Raw genomic sequence first — 16,409 nt, 5'->3', positions numbered from 1 at the left:
CCTGCAGTGGTAGCGCAGTCTTAACCACTGGACTGCCAGGGAAGTCCCAGGCAGTTTTATTTTTAATTTCCGTTGACTTCTACAAATCCAAAAAATTGTCCAAGTTTCTTTCTAAAACATTATCAAATTTAAGTCAAAGGACTGCATGTTTTTTTATGACCTCTTCATTTAAAGAAAAATAATTTCCATATTTAATTGGTTCAAATTGTGAAAGGCTTTAAATCCTTTGCATTTGCTTGAGGCTGATTAATGAGTAAATTTGTAAACCATGACTGTTTTAATTAGCCAAGGTTAATTAATGTTTACTGCACTTGGAAGATGAAAAGACATGGATAAATGCACCGTAATGTGAATCATTTTTTAATTTGTTGTTGAAGCTTATAGTACGTTCGAATAAAGACTGCTTATATCACAAACACACACACAAAAGGTTGTTGGAGCCCTGTGGTAATTAGTGTAGAGGGCTCTAAATGTTGAGGTTAATTATTTACATATTATTGAAGATGATCATGTTTTGATACTGTATATTCAGGGAAAGCTAGTTATATTTTTAATCTGATTGTGTAAAAGGGGGAAAGAATAGAAAGCTGAGACCAAACGGATAACTCTTTATATAGTATATCATAATTTAAGATGAAGTCTGTTTTTTGTTTTTTTATTTCTGAGTTGAGACTTTTTCAGAGCAGGGTGGAGGAGAGAAAAGGTTTTAACTCTGCTGAGATGAAAATAACATTTTTAAGCAACTTTTTTGAAGAAGGGAAATTACTAGAATTCCAGGTAAGTTTTCAACAGGAAAAGCATCAGCGGCTTGGACGAGGTCTACTGCTGAGATTGGAAAGTGCGGAGATTAGAAACAGTTTAGAAGGAAAGACTAGGGCAAGATCCCTGTTACAAGGCAGCAAGGAGTGTATCGTGGAAACAGTTGTCTCAGGCAGCAAAATGGGTTGTCCATTCTTGGTGAGGACGTGGTCATCTGGGGTAATTTTCCACCATGTTCAATGGAATACACCTCTGGCACCAGGATTCGTGGCTTACAGGGAACTTGAAGCAGAGCTGGCTGGCCTCAGTGACAGCACCCCCATTTCATTTCATCATTGTCTGAAGGGAGAGCTTATTCAAAGGTAAATTAGCAAAAGGGTTGGGTCTACTTTATTTTTTATCTCCTACACAGTTTTCTCATTTGTTCTTCGCAGAATAAAAAAAATAAGGTTGCTTTTTTTTTTTTAATCATCTCATGTGGGTGCTCATACTGAAATGATTGGATTTAAGGGGGGGTGAGGGGAAGACCTGTGATGCTTTCTGGATGCAAAATACTTTGCTCCCTGCCGTTCTTAACAGTAACCACCAATCTGATGTTATTGTTAGGCACAGCAGTTCAACACTGTAAAGAATTTTTAGTGAGGATGCGACACTTCACTGTGGATGGAACTGTTCATTATCGAGCAGAATTCAACGTACGATAAATCCCTCTGGGGGGAATCTAATGTGGGCTTTTTTACTGAAATACCTGGGAAAGTGGGAAAACTCCCATTTTCATCCCAGTGCCTCCCAGTGGGCCTGTTTCAGTCTTTCCATGAGCTCTCCAGGCCCATATTTCCAGGGGCTCCAGACCTCTCCACCATGATGTGTTGGAATATCACAAACTCAACATGTCTAAATAGAACCTGTCTTTCTCCCCCCATATTTGCTCTTCTGATGGACAAAACTGAGGTCAAGAATAAAAATATTACCAGCCACCCGATAGCACCCCCACCCTATCCCAGTTACAACCTCCCCTGTGCACCTCCCACCACCTCCAAAGTAACACTGTTGTTCTTTGTATCACTTCCTTAAATGTCTTTCAGTTTTTATCACTAGTGTACATCCTTGCCCACTATCTTCTTCCCCTTTTTTTTAATGTTGACATGTCTCTTTAGGATTTTATAATCCTCAGGTTTCCCCTCTATCCTTTTCTTTTCTTTATAATTTACTTATTACTGAACTGCGGGCCACTCAACCATGGAATAACCATAGTCTGGATTTTGCTAATGGCATACTCTTCGTGCAGGTCAGTATATTCCTTCTCCCTGTGTATAGCCCACAAATGTAAAGCCCCTAGCTTCTGTCTAAGCTGCTTCCCTTTTCACCTCCCTTGTGTCCCAGGAACCAGAAGAGTCCCAACTCTTGGGCAGCCCATCCTCTGTGCCTTGATCCATGCACTTGTATCTACTAGAACAGTAGTCTGTCTTCCTTAGCAAACCTGTAATATCACTATCTCCCCCACCCCAAAGTCCCAGTTTGTTTCTTTCTTGCTCTGTCTATACCCCTTACCATAGTATTTGTATAGGAATTACTTTTATGTCCATCTTTCCTCTGAGGCCGTGAGCTTTGAGTAAAAAGAAACTGCCTTAGTTATTTCCTGCACTGGCCTGGAAGATATAGGATTGCTGAACAGCTGAATAAGTGAATGAATGAATGAGCTCATTAATTAATAATAAAATGATTCTAATTTTCTTGACTCCAGATTAATTTTCTTAAAGTGAGTCCTTTCAGCCTCTCCACATCTGCTCTATTAATGCTTCCCCAAAGACAGACACTTTGCATCCATCTCCAAGCTTCAGATGCCAAGCACTTCCCATCACCAGGCTTGGTTCCCCCTATATTGTTAAGGGATCCCGTGAGTCTGCTACTGCAGAAGAGAAAGAACCATTGCTGTTCTAAAAATGTTCACTGCAGAACCATTTTGTGTTAAAGAAAACAAAAATAGGCCAGTGTGCAGAAGAGCATAGAGGGCTGATGTGGTTTTTTTCAATCTGCATAAATGAACCTTTCAGATGCACCACCACGTATACAAACATGCTACGCTGTCTACAGGAACAGGAGCCTCCCCCCTTGTGATTTGCGCTGATCTTATCCACCCTTGCCTGCACCCCTTCTGCTTACCAGCATAAATCTTAGGCTCTTTGCGTGAAATCACCTATGTATGCATGTTGAAAATGTTACTTTCTACCATGAGCTAGCCAGCCTTGGTAACCGATACCTTACATCCTTCAAAATACAGGCATACCTAAGAGATAATTGCAAACTCGGTTCCAGACCACCAGAATAAAGCGAATATCTCAATAAAGCTAGTCATGTGAATTTTTTGGTTTCCCAAGTGCATGTCCAAGTTATGTTTAAACTATGCTGTAGTCTTTTGTATGCAACAGCACTGTGTCTAAAAAACAACGTACTTACTTCAGCTAGAAAATACCTTATCGCTTAAAATACTAACCATCATCTGAGCCTTTATCAAGCTGTAATCTTTTTGCATTGGTAACATCAAAAATCACTGATCACAGATCACCATCCAAATATAATAATAATGAAAAAGTTTGAAATATTACAACAATTACCAAAATGTGATCCAGGGACAAAAAGTGAGCAAATGCTGTTGGGAAAATGGCATCAATAGACTTGCTTGACACAGGGTGGCCAGAAGCCTTCAGTCCGTAAAAAAATGCAAAGCACAATAAAGCGAAGTATTGCCTTTATTGTATGCCTGTATAGAGTTCTGTCAATTAGGCGTTTTTCAGATATGAATCAATTAGCGTGCACTGTTCTCATAGCATAGCAAAGAATGATTACTAGCTGTTGAGAGGGGCACTGTTGCCCATAGGGTGTCTCTTACCCAGGTGAGAAAGACTCTCTCACAAGTTTGGGAGGAGGCACCAATCAGACAGGACCACTGCTTACAGTGTGCAGGTTGGACAGGACACACTGGTAGGGACATCGCTCAGACTCCCTCCCTTGTCACGTGCAGCTGGGGGTACAGGGTGGGGCTGAAATCCAGTCTGCACAGAGCTTGACAAGCCATGTGCCCCATATGTGACTCACATCCTGTGGGCTGGTGAGGGCCTGGCCTTTATCAGAAGTAAAGGTGATGTTTTAATCTCCAGCTGCTCTCTCTTAGTTGGTTTAGAGCTGAGGTGGAGCAAAAGGGGGGATATTGTGGGTTGGTACCCAGAATGCCCCAGCATCCATGGCGAAGGCTCCAGGGGAGTATGTGCTCAGATTGTATACGGCTGCCAGAATGACTTTGCATTTATAAAAATGTATGCAAGAGCAGTTAAACAGTCATTTGAGTACTTTTTAAAAATAATCTTCCTCATTATCCTTTCTTGTGCTCACTAAAAGCATGAGCAATTTTTAAAAAATGAAATGTGATACTGACCCAGATAGAGCAAACCTCAGGTTTTATTTCATGTTTCCAATTTACTGTATAGCAGAGAACTTATAAGTACAAAGAAACAAACAATAAACTGTACCAACTATGCAGAACAACCTACCAGAGAACAAAGAAATACATACTCTGGAATGGAACTGGAGAAATACGGATTCTTGTGATTGCGTCTCTCTATGTCCTCAAATCTGATAACTCCAATTCCAGGGGCCTTCTTCAGTAATCTCACAAAATTCTGTGTCCTTGACCACAGTCGTAACAACTAGATACTAAAGTGATGAGGGGACAAGATGAAATAATTGATTCCGTAAAGGATAAAACTATGTTAAAAATTATTTTTGGTCGGATGGCAAGTTAATTTTTGTTTCTTTTGTTTTCTTTGCACTCAATGTATGTGGCTCATAATTAGCACCAAACTACATTTTTATATAAGGAGGGATCACAGTGAAGTGATGCTGCAGGGGTTAGGCTCTTAAAGACAATTTTGAAGAGAAAATTCTACATAATCATAATTACTTTGAAACTCCTTGAGCTTAGCCATAAAAGTATATATCTCTCAACTACCCCAAGACAGCCAGTTTTTCCTCTAGCATGTGAAGAGACAAATGCTAGGTTTGTCTAGCATTTAGACATTTAGTCTAACAGATGCTAGGTTGAAAGCCATAAGAAATAATTGACTTTTGTTTAAGGGATATAAGGCATAAAAATCACATTTATTTTAATTTAGTTTGCAGAGGACATTTAGTCTGCATCTGCTTACATTCATGGACATAGATGCATTTTCACTATATGTATTAACCAGAGGAAAACATCCATACATACACAGACTAAAGCTGGCACTACAGATTAGCCCTTTACACTGAAATTCTTCACTATGTGTTGTTTCTTCAAAACTAGGACACATTTATATATGTGAATTACGCCCTCAACACAGCATGCTTTGAGATTCTTTCTGTAATATGTAAACTTGGTTTTTAGCTTAAACTTTAGAAGATTTTTCCCCTCAGGATTGCTTAGGCTCCTGACTACCCAGGCGGGACCAAGACTCCTGCTGTGGTTGGAAATAAGATCAGGTCATTGGCTCAAGTTCCACAAGTAAACATGAAGTAGGATAGAAACCAGGGAGCCTGACTGACTTTTATCTTGATTTCTGACGGCCATTGGTAGGTCTAAGTTGTTTGATCTGCGTTGTTTGAAAGTCAAAAGGAAATTTGTCTTGAAAAGGAACAACTTCTGTACGCTCCATTTGAAGCGAGACAAGTGATGCTTCAGGAAGATGTCACTTGCAACAAGGAATGTTCTCACAAGTGACATGTAGCCATGTTTGTATCACCTTCAGGGATAGTTTGTTGCCATAAGTGGACAAAGCATGCTCCATTTAAAATCTCTGCCCAAGAAACTACTAAAGAAAAATAAACCCAGATTCAGACATGGAGTCTGAATTTTGAGACTGTGAGAGATTTTCAGGGTTGATAGTGTAGCTAAAAATAAGAGGACTGACCCAGTTTTCTGGGAGGTCAAAATAAAAACTAGATTTGTGGAACAGTTTTGCTTTGTGATAATATATCTCATTTTTTCCTCAGGTTGGAAAATATGGCAGCCTTGTAAATTTAAATCGCTCAAAATCCAAAGCAGTCTAAATTATCTTAAATTTGACTCAGAATCGGTGAAACCTAATGACAGTTCATGTAGCCATCATACTTATACCAGTCTACCAGAGAAAGGGAAATCTAAAGAAGTGGGAGGGGTGGGATAGGGAGGGTGGGAGGGAGAGAGATGCAAGAGGGAAGAGATATGGGAACATATGTATATGTATAACTGATTCACTTTGTTATAAAGCAGAAACTAACACACCATTGTAAAGCAATTATACTCCAATAAAGATGTTAAAAAAAAAAAAAAGAAGTGGGAGGTGGGTGAGAGGAGAAACTGCTGCTGAGGGTGGACCATCAAAATAGGAGTGGCAGGTAAGCCTCACTTAGAGAAGGGAGCAGTTCATGGCTGTGCAGCTGGGAACCACCTGGCCTTTCAGCTCTGCCCCACCATCAAGAAGCTCTGTGACCTTGCACTCCGGCTCTGTGATTACCTTGGATTCTTCACGTGTAAAAAAGATATCATTAAATTCATCACTTTCCAAATCGATCAAAAATAATGTATGCAAAACAGGATGCTTGTGATGATAGATGTGGATGTATTTTTATAATAGTAGTTTCTGATCAAAGTGAAATAGCCATGTCCTCCATAAAATGGTTTTTTTTCAATGGAATAGTGAGAAGGTTGCACTAGGAATCGGGATACTTGTGTTCAGGTCCCAGTTCTGCTACTCGATAACTTTAAATGTATTTCTCGAGGTTGGTGTCACAGTTTGCTCAATTGTCATTGGGGGTAGTAGTCCCATCATGAAGGTTGATGTGCGTATCAAATGAGCTAACAGCTATGTAAAGGCCACGGGCATGGAAGGCGTCATTGGTGCCGTTGATCTCATGCCATCAAGATGTCATAGCATGACACAATTCCATCACAGTATTGCTGTCCCACCAGTCACACGCGGATCGAAACATCCCAGCCGTGTGCAGTAATCACTTGAAGACCACATAGGTTCTCCCCCAAATCAGCATTTCAAACAACTTCTACTCCACTGAACTCTAAGTCAGTCCACGCTTAGACGTAAATTCAGTCTTTATAGGGGAGAGCACAGCAGTGAAGTATGTCCTCTGGTGCCCTCTACTTTTTTAAGTACATTCTTTTTCTCAGGGTCTGAATAACAATGACCTGTTTGTTTCCTGAACACTTTCCTGCTCTGGCTCCTATGTAATTTCCTGCCTGACAAATACTCTGGCAAAACAAAGGAAATTCATAACTAGTCTTTCCTTTCCTGTGGCTCTCTGGTTCAGAAAAATGTTATCGTGAATGACAGCTTCAAGGCAATAGGGTGGGTTGGGTTTATGAACACGCCTTTGAGGTGTTTTGCAGCAAGGTTTCTTCTGGCAATATTGTTTCTTGGCCATACTCACCTTTCACACCTTGTTTTGTTTTGAGGCTTGTCTTGTAGGAAGGGGATAACTGAGGCCATTTTGTAGGGATGCCTTTGTAGACCTCGTGGCAGTGGTCAGACTGTAATGTGCTTAAGACTCGCCTGGGATCAGATGTATTATGCTAAGTGAAATAAGCCAGATAGAAAAAGACAAATACTGTATGATATCACTTATATGTGGAATCTAAAACATACAACAAACTAATGAATATAACAAAAAAGAAGCAGACTCACAGATAGAGAGAACAAACTAGTGGTTACCTGTGGGGAGAGGGAAGGGGGGAGGGGCAGTATAGGGGTAGGGGATTAAGAGGTAATATGTATAAAATAAGCTGCAAGGATATATTGTACAACACAGGGCATATAGCCAATATTTTATAATAACTATAAATGGAGTATAACCTTTAAAAATTGTGAATCACTATATTGTACACCTGTAACTTACATAATATTGTACACCAACTATACTTCAGTTTTTTAAAAATTGCCTGGGGATCATGTTAAATGTGCAGATTGTTTCCCTAGCTCTGGGTGGAACCCGAGATTATGCATTTCGACAAGCTCTCAGGGGATGCCCACACAGCAAGATTATAAATAACAGGATTCAAAGTGAAGAAACTATGAAGACCATCCATCCAACTTCCCCTAATTTTATGGATGAGGAACCAAGGCTTAGGGAGTTTCAGAGGCCATGGTGACGTTAAGTATAATGAACAGCGTGGCAGTTATATGCTAAGCCATGTATCAGACATGCACAGACTGTGATTGGAAAATTAAATCTGATCTCATCGTCCTGGTGTGGGCAAAATGCCTAGAATGGATGACAGCAGATTTATAGTAGAGCTTCTTGATGGGGAAAAAATTACATCCCTTTTATAAATACGTCCAGTGCAGCTGTGGCAGTTGCAGGGGTGGCATGGTGGAGGGATGCATTGTACAGAGGTGTAATCCTCAGTCCTTTTAAATGCATAAGTAATCATTTGTTAAAATATAAGAATTGATCATGTGAGACTCTCCTGTTAGACAAGGTTGATAGGAAATTTCCATTGGGGAAGAGGCTGCAGATAAATGTGTATTTTTCCACTAGGAACCAGAAGAATCAGAAAATTGGGGAAGAATGAAGATAGCGATGCAGGGTCAATTCTATACAGTAGAAAAACCAGCAAGCCTGAGCATGTTCACCGGTCTCCAAATCAGACCTTTAATAGCCGTGTTTCACAGGGGAAAAGACTGAGGTTGGACCTCCTCTATGTGAAGGACGTTTCCCACCCACCCTAAATGTGTTTAAAGGATGGAAAAGGTAGTTCAATAATTAACAACTGAAGCTTGTAGAAGAACTGATTTAATGTTTATAAACTTCATTTTCTTGAAACCTAAAATATGGCAGTTAAACTTTTAGAAGGACTTTGGCTAGTGGATTAATAATTAAAAGAAGATCATTAGATGAATTATCTAGGATTCATCTGTTTCCCATTCATAGTCCTTTATGAGGCCATTTCTCTCAAAATGAATTATCCTGGAAGTCTATTGCTTCTACAAAAACAAAATATGGTAGTCATTTGAAGTTGAAATCACTACTGGGAATCTCTTTTGATGTTGCTTTCTTTTTTTAAAAAATAAATTTATTTATTTATTTATTTATTTATTTGGCCGCGTTGGGTCTTCGTTGCCGTGCACGGGCTTTCTCTAGTTGCGGCGATGCACGGGCTTCTCATTGAGGTGACTTCTCTTGTTGCGGAGCACAGGCTCTAGGTGCGCGGGCTTCAGTAGTTGTGGCTCGTGGGCTCTAGAGAGCAGGCTCAGTAGTCGTGGCACACGGGCTTAGTTGCTCCGTGGCATGTGGGATCTTCCGGGCCCAGGGCTCGAACCTGTGTCCCCTGCATTGGCAGGTGGATTTTTAACCACTGTGCCACCAGGGAAGCCCTGATGTTGCTTTCTTTAAAATATTTTAAATATTTTCAATGATAGCTAAGTGGTGGTGTTTCATTTTCTTTCTCTTATTTACTATAAGTATGCCTGATATACATCCTCAAAACATTTTTAGGAGGGCAACATACAGTGGGGTTCATTGCATGTTTAATATTTGAAATTAAACATCTTTTTATTGTTTAAACTGTAGGTTAAATATTACCATTGAATACCACCATTGAATTCAGTTAAATATTTCCACTTTTAACTGCAAGGCTCATATGCTTGGGTATTACAGAAGATATTTAACTACAGAGGTAACTGCTGCAATTTTGGGCAGTATCAGTTAGCCTTTAAGAAAATAAAGAGTCTTGGGGGGGAAATGTGCCTTTTAGTTGAATACAGCAGTTGGCAAATGTAGATGCTTAAAAGCTTTGGCATCCCAATATATGCCATCAAAGCATTGTAATAAAATATTAAATTAATTCAGATAAAAAGATAATCCATCGGGGCCACCAACATAGTAGAAATGTGGTTTCTGTGTAATTAGTCTGACCACAAAATTCAAAGATAAAGTCCCACTCAGAATGAACAAGGAAATGATCATATTTGGCTTTGAATTTTTTTTTATTATCATAAGAGGAATTGGCTGGTGCCAATTGTGTTAACAGTTGGTAAAATCCTGAGCCCTTAATAACGTCAAGAAGTAGGTGGCCGTCTTAGACATTTTATGGTCACAAAATTGAATCCTACTGCAGCTAACAGTAATCCATCATTTCCACCCTCTTTTCTTCCCTTAAACCCAACACTGACCTCATTGTTCCAAGTAAGATGACCAAAGGTGGTTGTTTCTAAATCTACTATGTTAGATAGAGATAGGAAAGTGGGTTTCTGCTTTGGTACCAAAAGTTTTTTTAAAGCTTAAGTGCTTCTCAGTCTGCCAAAAATGTAATGTTTGTTGAATATTTTTTTCTTTCATTTTCTGAAAATGAATATAATAAACCAGGAAACTTAACCACCATGGGGCTCTACATTTTAGCAGCCATTTGGAGGACATTTCCTGCCAACAGTATAAAAGAGAAAAAGGGGGCACACCATGATTTGCTGCAATCTAAAATGCCGTGCCTGTTTTATGAAGCACAGATGTAAGATTTTCCACTGTGACAGTTCCCTACACTATCTTTTTTACTGCCATGGCTGAGATGGGTACAGGACTCCCCCCAGCTCCCATGCCTGGGAAATGCCTATTTGAGGGGACAAAAGCAGTAACCATTCCATAGGGCTCGTGGTGTTTAGGTCAGCTTACAACGTAAACGTGGAAGACATTATGGAACAATCATGCTTATAATGCCTGGTTTCTCCATTTACTCTGTAAACGAACAGTCCAGTGATGAGAATAAGAGTGACCCCGGATAGGTAGGGGTTAAATCAGGGAGGTTGGTGTTATGTAGTCCAAGACTTGGATTTCAGCACTGATGCTTACTGGCCATGGAATCTTGAAAAATCCATTCACCTCTCCCGGCCTCAGATTCATGTTCTGTAAAGGTAATGATGCCTGCCTCATAAAGTTATTGGGAGGAGAGCTGTAGAAGAGGGGGCATTGGAGCTGGGCCCAATACAATGAACTCTATAAGAGTTCATTATAGTTTATATAAGCAGAGATGGGCTTCCCAGGTAGCAGGAACAGAGAGCAAAGGTGTCCTGAGGGGAATGCATGGTCCCATCTGAGAGTAATCCAGACCGTTCAGATGTGGTATTATGATTCTGACACCAATTCCAACATGTGGAGTTCTCCACACACCAACAAGTGATTCTCCAGCGTTAGCTGAGTGTCCTGCAGTTCAACGCAATGCTGATACTACTACCTGGAAGGTAGCGTCAGAGTCCACAGGTCAAGCAAGGGCTGAGTCCCACAAGCCTGCCCACCCCGCTCCCCTCCACAGCCAGTCTCGAGTCCTGGTTGTCACCTGGCCTTCTGATGGCCATCTGTGAATCAGAGACTCCAGCCACCTCCTCCTCAGGTTCTATTAATTTCCTAGAATGGCTCACAGATAAATGTTTTACTTACTGGATTTTTAATAAACCAGCAGGTTTATTAAAAAAGGATTTAACTCAGGAACAAGAGAAGGATAGGCCAGAGTATGTGGGAAGGAGCTCAGAGCTCTCCTGCCCCCTCCCAGCCCAGCACGCTCCCACATCTCCACGTCACGTGTTCACCAACGCTGAAGCTCTCCGAACCCTATTCTTTTTTTTACATAGCATATCTTTTAAATGTTTACTTTCTAATTGTTGTGAGTATATAATACAGCTGAGTTTTTATATTGACCATGTATTCCGCAGCCTTGCTAAATTCACTTATTAATTTTTTTCTTCCCTTTTTTTATTGAGGTATACTTGATTTATAATATGTTTCAGGTGTACAGCATAGTGATTCACAATTTTGAAAGCTTATACCCCATTTATAGTTATTATAAAATGCTGGCTATATTCCCTGTGCTGTACAATATATCCTTGTAGCTTATTTTATACATAGTAGTTTGTACCTCTTAAACCCTTATCCATATCTTGTCCCTCCCCTCTCCCCACTGGTAACCAGTTTGTTCTCTTTATCTGTGAGTCTGTTTCTTTTTTGTTATATTCACTAGTTTGTTGTATTTTTCAGATTCCTCATATAAGTGATTTTATACAGTATTTGTCTTTCTCTGTCTGACTTATTTCTCTAAGCATAATACTCTATAGGTCCATCCATGTTGTTGCCAATGGCAAAATTTCGTGCTTTTTTATGGTTAAGTAATACTCCATTGTATGTATATGTACCACATCTTCTTTATCGATTCACCTGTGATGGACACTTAGGTTGCTTCCATATTTTGGCTGTTGTAAATAATGCGAACCCTATTCTTCGGGGTTTTTACAGAGGCTTCATTACATAGGTATGTTTGATTAAATCATTGGCCATTGGGGGTGAGGCTGAAAGTTCTAACCTTCTAAACATGTTGTTAGTTCCCTTGGTGACAAGCCCCCATCCTTAGGTGACCTAGGGGCTTTCAGAAGTCACCTCATTAATGTACCAAGACACCTTTATAGGTCTCATCACCTAAGAAGTTCCAAGGGTTTTAGTACCTCTGTGCCTATAAAGACCAAATAAATATTTCTTATTATAAATCACAATATCACAGGTGTATACAGCAAAGAGCTGTGAGCCTCATGGCTAAAAAGATGAGGTGGGCCCAGATCCCAGAGGGCGTTTAACATTTGGCAGAGGAGTTTGGGATTAAGTCATTAGAAACTGAGAAGCCGTTGAAATGGGGTGGAGCCATTCCTTAATATCAGGAAAAGATCTGGCAAACAGAGGGATAAAAATTAGAGGAGGGAGAGCACTGAGGAGAGAATTATCACAATTATCCAGGCAAAAAGTAATGATGGCTCAAGGGAGGTGGGTAATGGAAAAGGGGAGTGAGAAATGAATAAGAGAGAATCCAAAAATGGAATTAAAAAGAAGCCGTCAGTAATTCAAGTATGGGACACAAAAATATAGAGTCACAGAAGGTTCTGAAGGTTTCAAGCCTGTGGGTGGGAGAATAGTTCTGCCATGATTAGAAAATGGGAAGGCAGGAGGAGAGCCTTGAGCTCAGTTTTGTACATACTAAGTTCATGGAAGATCTAAGTTAATAGTTCCAGCACACTGTTAGAAATATATGCACTAGAGTGGGAGGGAGAAGTCAGAGCTGGGGAAATACATTTCAGATTCAACCAAAAGTAGGGGGTCCTTAGCGTTTTAAGAGTGGTTGGGATTTCCAAATGAAGAACTGAAGAAAGAGATGGAAAGAGATACAAGAAGAAAATGACAGAGACGAAGAGATTAGAAAAAATGAGCAGAGAGTTACTCAGAGAAATCACAGGAAATAAGCTCAGTACTGTGTATACAAGACAAAGAGAAAAAATTTCCAGATGGAGGAAGAGGTCAAGTGATGGTAAATGCCACAAAGACACCACGAACAACTTGGCGCCAGGTGGGGCCAGGAGCGGATCCCGCTGGCAAAGGTTATTCATGCCCTCACAAGATGAACATGTAAGCACCAATAATTATTCCAGAAGATCCTCTCTTTACATTTTAACTACTTAACAGTCACAAGCATAAGATTCATACAAAAGACCCATTTAATTTATTAAAGTAGACATTGGCTAAGTTATTAGCCATTACCTATGACTCTGTAAGACATGAAAAAATTGGAAGAAATGTAATGCGGGCCTTTTATCTGTATGGGAAAGGTCATTGCAAGCATCAAATATTGAATTTTAGAATGGTACCCCGGCAAACAGATATATATTATAACTCAAATTAGACTTCAAGAGGACCGATTTGCTTGAGATTTTATCATTTAAAATATCTTGCAATAAAACTGACTTCATAGAAGGACATTAATCTCATACTTTAATGCTAGTCCGTCAAACTGTTTTAATAGATATATTTGAACAGAATTTTAATTTTTCAGATAAATTTTTTGTGAATTTAGAAGAGAATGTGAAGGATAATAGTAAGATGTTACAAATCAAATTTAAATCCTGATTTTACTTTTTTCATTTTCTACATCAATAATACTAACCAATGATTGGTTTGAAATATATAATACAGTAAACTCTTGACAGAGGTATGATTGGAAAGTGAAAAGTTCTGATTAATGTTATTGTTGATAGCACACATGCTATTTATAAGTCTCTAATGTTAAAAATATGTCACACAGAAAAACCTGGTGAATCTTTGGCAACATAATAGGAGAATCACAGATCTTGTGATACTCAGTTTTTAAAACTGCAATTGCACTCAATACAGGGTTATGTTCCCAGCTCTTTTTTACGGTAAAAATGCATTTCAGTAATGAAACGTGTAATTTGGGAATTTTCACTGGTCTACAAGAACTTCAGATAGGTTGATTATGTTCCATAGAGTTGATTTTGTTTAGTCAGTTTTGAAAAGGGGTAACTGATAGTAGTTTTTGAAACGAGACGCAAACAAGACACAGCAGAGAAAGACAGGATATTTGGTTTGAGAGCCCATGAGAAATGTTGGCAGGCGGGGCTGTTTATCCCACAGAAGAGAAGGCTGGAGCAGAGCTTCACGTCTGCAAGGCCAAAACTGGCCTTCTTTGTTGCCTCAGAACATATATCGTGCAGCACCTGGGAGCCTTTGAGAAAGACAGATTTTTTTTCAAGGCAAAACAATGAGAACTGTTGAAGAATGGAGCAAGCAGGCGGCCCATCACTTACGCTTTTCTTGTCCTTACACATGTTCATGGAAAGACTAGGGATTCGCTGGATATGTCCTTTGGCTTGAAAGAAGCTGTACCTCGCATACTGCCGCCACTCCACTGCAAACACCCCGCCAAAGCATGCTCTCCATTCCTCTGTGATCACAGTAGACTAGGAGAGAATGGCCGTTTACCTCCCAAGGTTTTTCACCACTAGGGGGCGTGGTGCAGCGGGTCAGAGCATCGGCCTTGGTCTAAGCCACTCTACCTGGGCTCAAATCCCACCTTGGGCATTGCTAGCTATGATTTTGTGTAAGTGGCTTAACTACCGTGTGCCTCAGTTTTCACATCTGTAGGATGGAGATGATAATGGTACCCACCTCGTGGCTGTAAATAAGATCATGCATGTCAAGTAGTTACAGTCGTGCCTGGCAGACAGCAGATGGTAGCCGCCGCTGCTCCTTCTGTTGTGATTGTTGCGTTACTCACCAAAGACGTGGCTTTGTTTTGTTCAGATGAGCTGCTTCAGAAAGAGCAGAACTACTCGGACGATGTCTTGGCCAACATGATCAGCGAACCAAGAATCAGTTATGGCAATGATGCTCTCATGCCATCTTTGACTGAAACCAAAACCACTGTGGAGCTTCTTCCCGTGAATGGAGAGTTCAGCCTGGACGATCTCCAGCCCTGGCATCCTTTTGGGGTCGACTCTGTGCCCGCCAACACAGAAAATGAAGGTAAGAAGCCCAGGAGGGAACAAGAACAGTCTGGTATGTATAATCTCTCTCATGTTCTTAAGGGGTGACTTTTGATATGAATTTTTAAAAGTGCTTTCTCACTGAGAGGTATTTTGTTGCTTCTGGAATGAAAGCACAATATTCAATTAGTGTTTATGAGACAGTGGCCTAGAATGAACACCTTTGAAGAAAACAGACATGTGATAAAACTATGGAAATCACAGTTCACTCAGTGGAGAGAAAATTTTTTTTTTTCTTTTTTGGCCACACTACGAGGCTTGCGGGATCTTAGTTCCCCGACCAGGGATTGAACCTGCGCCCTCGGCAGTGAAAGCACAGAATCCTAACCACTGGACCACCAGGGAATTCCCAGAGAGAGAAATTTTGATGGGACCTGCATAAATGGAGGTTTGAAAGCCACCAAAATAGTCTTCATTGGTTATTTATTCTAGTGCATTACATTTCAGATCACGTTAAATGTTAAAGGCAAAGATAAAGAACCACTTATGTCATGAAATGTAATTTTGCTTAAGAGTTACACAATTCTGTGTTTGGAAAGTTAAATATAGGCAGCTGTCAAAATTAAGAAGCACACTGACCTAAACATTTCTTCCTATGATAATTCAGAAAAGCAGGATTTTCTCTGTCAACAAATTTGCACAATGGATTAGGCACTTTTCATTCACAGGGATTTCTTAGCAGAAATTTTCAAATAATATCTATTTAGGAGAGAGAATTTTTTAGTTCTTATTCCATATCATTTTACATGTTCAGAAGTATAAAATTTTGAACATAGGAATACCTTGATTTCAAGATACTAATAGCTTGTTTTTCAAGAACACATAGGATTTTTTTTTAATAAATTTATTTTATTTTTATTTATTTTTGGCTGCGTTGGGTCTTTGTTGCTGTACGCGGGCTCTCTCCAGTTGCAGCGAGTGGGGGCCACTCTTCATTGTGGTGCGCGGGCCTCTCATTGCGGTGGCTTCTCTTGTTTCAGAGCACGGGCTCTAGGCACACAGGCTTCAGTAGTTGCAACACACGGGCTCAGTAGTTGTGGCTCGCGGGCTCTAGAGTGCAGGCTCAGTAGTTGTGGTGCATGGGCTTAGTTGCTCCGCAGCATGTGGGATCTTCCCGGACCTGGGCTTGAACCCGTGTCCCCTGCATTGGCAGGTGGATTCTTAACCACTGTGCCACCAGGGAAGCCTGAGAACACACAGGATTTTATCTGTGATTTTTCTTTGTTAAAGAAGCAACTTTTGACGGTAATATTTTGACAG

At 40.2% G+C, this 16,409-nt stretch overlaps 1 protein-coding gene across 7 annotated transcripts in view; it reads left to right on the top strand.

Moving 5' to 3' along the window:
- The window catches only part of APP (amyloid beta precursor protein), a 277,465-nt gene that overhangs the window by 235,615 nt on the left and 25,441 nt on the right, over positions 1-16,409 (top strand). For all 7 annotated transcript variants that reach the window (XM_057545417.1, XM_057545416.1, XM_057545415.1 and 4 more), the window contains one exon: positions 14,908-15,129. In XM_057545417.1, coding sequence (XP_057401400.1) covers positions 14,908-15,129 — 222 coding nt within the window. The remainder of the gene's footprint in view (positions 1-14,907; positions 15,130-16,409) is intronic.

Source organism: Balaenoptera acutorostrata, chromosome 4 (genome assembly GCF_949987535.1).
Source record: "Balaenoptera acutorostrata chromosome 4, mBalAcu1.1, whole genome shotgun sequence".
In the NCBI taxonomy this organism is placed as follows: Eukaryota; Metazoa; Chordata; class Mammalia; order Artiodactyla; family Balaenopteridae; genus Balaenoptera; species Balaenoptera acutorostrata.
The sequence above is the reverse complement of the archived record's forward strand: the minus strand, read 5'-3'. Positions and strand labels throughout refer to the sequence as shown.